At 40.2% G+C, this 5,498-nt stretch overlaps 1 protein-coding gene across 1 annotated transcript in view; it reads right to left on the bottom strand.

The window, feature by feature from the left end:
* LOC143132679 (uncharacterized) overlaps positions 1-4,775 on the bottom strand; it is a 6,581-nt gene extending 1,806 nt beyond the window's left edge. The window contains exons 1-2 of the mRNA XM_076292393.1: positions 4,646-4,775; positions 384-677 (exon numbers count right to left, since the gene is read on the bottom strand). Coding sequence (XP_076148508.1) covers positions 384-677; positions 4,646-4,754 — 403 coding nt within the window. The 5' untranslated portion in view covers positions 4,755-4,775. The remainder of the gene's footprint in view (positions 1-383; positions 678-4,645) is intronic.
* Between the last annotated feature and the right edge of the window lie 723 nt (positions 4,776-5,498).

Raw genomic sequence — 5,498 nt, 5'->3', positions numbered from 1 at the left:
ATGATTCAGAGAGTGCAGATCATAACAGCTTTCTCTCTAGAAGCCAATGGTATGCTATGCTATTGTGGTATGCTATTTCCATTCAGTGGTTGAATTTCTGCACTGTCATTGCATTGTTAATGGTCATCTACATTGCTATTGGTGTTACAAAGTACCACATTGATAGACAGACTCATATGTACTACTAAAGGGCTACATTACGAGTTTTATGATAATTTGTTATTATATTTCTTGCGTTTCGGGAGGGGGGGGGGTACTTTTATCTCAAGATGAAAAAACAATAGACATCATGAAGACAATAATTAAAAAAAGAAGATACTTTCACAAATGTGAGCAGGAAGAGACCAACAGAATAGACACATCATATCAAATGTGTTACTGACCAATAATGAGTTGGGTCCGGCTGATCAGAGTGATGGATTCACCTACAGTTTTCCGCACTCCACACCAGTAATCTCCGGCATCTTTTGCCGTCAATTGGTCCAGGGTCACAGAGAAAGCGTCATTTGATAGTGTCTGTACCCTCCACTTCTGTGGTGTGGTTGTGAAGTTGAAGCAGGTAATATTCCGATGACGATGGCAAAAATATTTTGTATTTTGGTATTTTTCAGAGAAAGTGCAGATGAACTCAATGCTCTCATTAGAAAGACGATAGGCAACTGTAGAGCTCCACTGACCTGTCAATCAAAACATATGTAATAAGCACAGGAGCAGGAAACATTCCCACATTAACAACCAAGCCATGGAGACACGGCACAGGATACAGCAATGCACAGATTGTATGCAACAGTCGCACACAGGATTTGTAAAGGCCCTGCTTCACTGTACTCAACCAAAAACAAAATCACCGACAAAGCAACCTTTGTGTAAAAAAAACATCACCAATGAAGAGCAGCCTTCTAGGGCATTTCACTGGGTTTATCAAGCAGACACCTTTCTTCATCTGTGTTTTATTGAGTTAGGTGGCCAACCTAATGTACTCAGCTTCTGTTAGGCCTATGGTTGCCACATTTGATTTGAAATCTGGGACATTCATCTCCCCCCCCCAAAAAAAAAAAAAAGTTATGATTTTGATTAATGTTAAATGCCTTTAATTATACTAAGCCTATTACTGGTTTTAAATAATAATTTATTAACAAATGCTGCAAATGGTATACTGTTTAACTATAAATGGTGCATTCATTGTCACTTTAAAGGGACACCAGGCAACGTTTTCGTGTTAATTAATCATCTTCGTAAGTCGGTATTATGGTTAAATGACTCATTACGGGGCGAATGAAGGCTCTCTCGCCCGCCCCTACTGCCTGTAGAAAGAATATCACACTTGCAAGTTCGGTGCATCCTACCCGCCGACCGAAGCAGGATCCGTTTACAGCACAGAGGCAGGCTAACAAAACGCTAGAGACCGAGCGGGGGGGAGTTTCGTAGAGAAAAAGCATCAGGCTTGCCTGGTGTCCCTTTAAGGTTGCTGAGTCTAAATGGTTCTTATAATGCCCTTTCACCAGCTCTTTTAAGATATAAGGCTAATCCATAAAACATTAACAATACTATGCATAATATTAAGTTGTTAGCCTACCCACTCCGAAAAGTTACCCATTTTCACCCTGTCAGCGTTGTGTTGGCCTACTGTGTATCTCTTTTTCTTCTCGCCGCTGGCCCTGACTTTGATTGTAGGCCTCTATCCTCCTCCGTCTCGCGCCCCATTTTATCAAACCAAATCGAACCGAAATTTCTTTTTTTCCCTCTCCAATCTGTTGCCTACCCGCACGCACTCACTCTCTTGGACATGCTTGCTGTGCGCGGCCGGTAGGCCCTAGTTGTTAGATGATGCTGATGGTTAAGGTAAACTTTCGTTTCGCAGGTCTGCATTACAACCAATCAAATAAGCGCATGCCTGCCTCCGACAGCAGGATACAATCAAGATAACTTAAGAAAAATAGTAGGATTGCAGGAGCGGAACGTAGGTTTTATTGAAAGTGAAACTAGGGAATACTTAAAAAAAATAGAAGTGCCTTTGCACCAAAAACGGGACATTTGGTGTCCCGGGAAAGATTATCAATTTTCCGGGACAGGCATTAAAAAAAGAGAACAATCCCGGGAAAACCAGAACGTGTGGTAACCAGGGGTGAAAGTAAGCCGGTACTGGCCGGTACGGAGTACCACTAAAATATTTGGAGAAGGTACGCCGTACCGGAAAGAAAACTATACTGTCTCTGAAAAATAACACAACTGTTAACGTCAAATTACCAGAAGCAACACATTTCCCCCAAAATATATTTCATATACATCGTTCTGAACTGTATCTGAATTGTGTCTAAACCTCCCGTGCAGCTGGACAGACAACGAGCAAGCTATAGCGCGCGTACAGTAGCCTACAGTAATTGCGCCAATGTGCACTGGTATCCAAAGTGTTTTAGCAGACGGACGTTTCTTGGAAAGTCTCCCAAATAAAAAAAAACATACAGGCTAAAGAAAAATATGTTGATGTTTCAATAGCCTATTCTGGTTTTATGTGTGCAGTGTTTCGCTGGAGAGACAAGTCAGACAGCGCGTGTAAGGCTTAACCAGATCTTGCGCAGCAATAATGAAAGTGTTTTAGCGGACAGAAGTATGTTGCAGTCTCCCAAATAAAAAGGCATGACTCAAAGAAACGTGTTTCATGATATACAGTAGCCTATATAAAAAAAAAACGATTGGAAGTGGGAGCGAGAAGAGTAACTAGGCTAAATAAATAAATAAATGTTGAAATTAAGTGTTTGCAATTTATTCATAATCAAAAACAGATACAGGTGGGTTAAAGAGTGATACTAGAGTGATAAGAAGTCCTAGTGAATGCTTGATAAGTAGACTATAATACAGTAAATAAACAAATTAATAAATAATTAGGCTAAGTGAGATTTTCGGTGCGCGCGCATTATAACTCCATAGTACCACCAAGAAATAAAAACTACTTTCACCCCTGGTGGTAACCCTAGTTAGGCCAATGACTCCTCCAAAAGTTTCAACAGCCTTGTGTACCGGACCCATCCCCCTCCATTCTCATGATGGATTCGCTACCAACAAATACCATCAAAAAACCATATTAGTAATACTTAAGATTATATGTTTTCTATTATATTAGATAGATTCTTGATTGAATTTCATGTTTGCTGTAATATCTTCCTCTGTCTCTCTTAGTTAAATATATATATGCATATTCACCAACTACATCCATTAGCCATCTTGTCTAACACACTGTTCCAGTTAAGGCTTTTATCTAAGCCTTTCTTATCCCTCAAAAACTTTGAGATGGCTATTCATGCTTTTATTTCTTCCCGCCTAGATTACTGCAACGCCCTATATGTGGGTATTAACTGTTCCTCTTTATCCCGCCTTCAACTTGTTCAGAACGCTGCCACCGCCTTCTAACCAAAACACGAAGGTGTGAGCATATTACACCAGTGCTTGCAGCCCTTCACTGGCTCCCTGTCCGTTTTAGAATACATTTTAAAGTTATTTTATTTGTTTTTAAATCTTTACATGGTCTGGCCCCACTGTACTGTACATAGCAGATCTCCTGAAGGTGCAGACATCCTCTAGGGCTTCTAGGTCTGCTGACCAACGCCGGCTGGTTGTGCCTCGTTCTAGGCTAAAGAGCAGAGGGGACCGGGCTTTTGCGGTGATTGCACCAAAGCTCTGGAACGAGCTGCCCTAACATATACGCCTGGCTCCCTCCTTGAGTGTTTTTAAATCTCACCTAAAAACCCATTTTTATGCCCTGGCGTTTAACACAGTCTGATTGTCTTATGTATTTATTTGTTTGTTTGCCTGTAAATATTGTTATCCTCACTTTTTGTTGTCTTTTTTGTTGTCTACCAAGTCGTACTAATTTGCCTGTCCAGCACTTTGGTCAGCTGTTGTTTTTTAAAGTGCTTTATAAATAAACGTGACTTGACTTGACTTGACTTCTTACAAATACCTGTATTTGTCCTTCTCTCTCTCGTCCCTTACAGAAATTTCAGGTTTCTGGCGAACAGTTGCCGCAAATTTACAGTAAGGTCATATTTTCACATGCAAATTAGGTTTATGGCAAACCATTGCAGTTAACTTTTAGCAAATTTGCCGCAATGTCATATGCAAATCAGGTTTGTCACCACCAGAGGTTCACTGGAAGTTTGCCATTATTGGTTAAATGTGGTGGCAAATCACTGGCAAACACATTTGCCACTAGTGGTAAACTTCTCATTGTTGCCAGAACTTTGCTGGAAGTTTGCCTGTAGTGGCCAACACTGGCAAACTTCTGGCGATATTTTCTAGTGAACTCATTTGTTTCCCAGAAATCACCCACAACTTTGCTGCAAATCTGCCGCAAACATTCATTTTTTGTAAGGGGTATTATCTAAATATGGTGTGCCAAAGTGGCGAACTATTAAATGACTGGATTGATAAATTAAACGCATTTCTATATTAAATGACTGTTTACATATAGTGCTTTTCCATTCCGCCGAAACACTCAAAGTGCTTCACCGTTTTAGGCCACACAATAATGGAGGGCTGCACATCAGGAGCAGTTTGGGGTTTAGTGTATGACAGAGTCAGGAGATAGGATGGGCTCAAACCTTTTGGTAGCTTAGTGAATCCTCTTATCTCCACAGTCCACACTAACCTTTCGAAACCTTCAGCTGTATGTAAGTCGATGGCGTAGTATGGTCGCTCTCCACCACACACTTATATGTTCCACTGTCCGCAGGAGTCAGCTGAGTGACCAACACCATGAAATTCCCCTCTGATGGGTTGTCATATAGAGAAAACCTATAGAGAGATATATATTTTGTTATTTTGTCCATACAGCGTATCAGATAGTCAGACAACTACAATTAAGTCATGGTTCCTGGACTAGAGCAGCAGTTCATAGCTCTAGCATGAATTCAGACATTTTCAATCATTCTATTGTCCAAATGGTTCCATTTGATACTGTTATAATGAACTCAAGCAACCAGTTTGAATGGCAGTCAATGTAAGTTCTAGATCCTCACAGTAGAATTCTGGAATGACTTGTAAAAATATTTTACTCCTCAAAGATGTGTATATTATACAGCAAATATCTAGCCCCAGACATCTGATCTGAAGTGGCTCCACATCTGAAAATAAACTTCAACGTGTGTAGAAACACTGAACAAAATTGCATGCTTTAGTCATAAAATGCACAATACTTCTCATTATATGAACTTAACCGCTCCACTAGTAGAGAACTTCAATAGATAGCTAGGTCTTCTGCTTTACAGTGTGGCCCCTTTAAAGGACTAAAAAAAGGCCCTGTAGCAAATTGATGCCTTGGATGAACGAAAATGTCCATAAACTTCAAGATCCTGTATGAAAGCTGAGAGAACAAGGAGGAAAACTAAGCTACAGTACATGTTCACTGTGCCATTTTAAAAGGTAAAAACAGCAAACTAAAATAAAGCTGTTCGGAGTGAGAGAAGGATTCACTATTCTAAGGTAATTGTTGATAACACTGA

Source organism: Alosa pseudoharengus, unplaced genomic scaffold (assembly GCF_046254945.1).
Source record: "Alosa pseudoharengus isolate Yale_2024_CS ecotype anadromous, Long Island Sound unplaced genomic scaffold, YU_APseudo_1.1 YU_APseudo_1.1_scf_1, whole genome shotgun sequence".
Lineage (NCBI taxonomy): Eukaryota > Metazoa > Chordata > Actinopteri > Clupeiformes > Clupeidae > Alosa > Alosa pseudoharengus.
The sequence above is the reverse complement of the archived record's forward strand: the minus strand, read 5'-3'. Positions and strand labels throughout refer to the sequence as shown.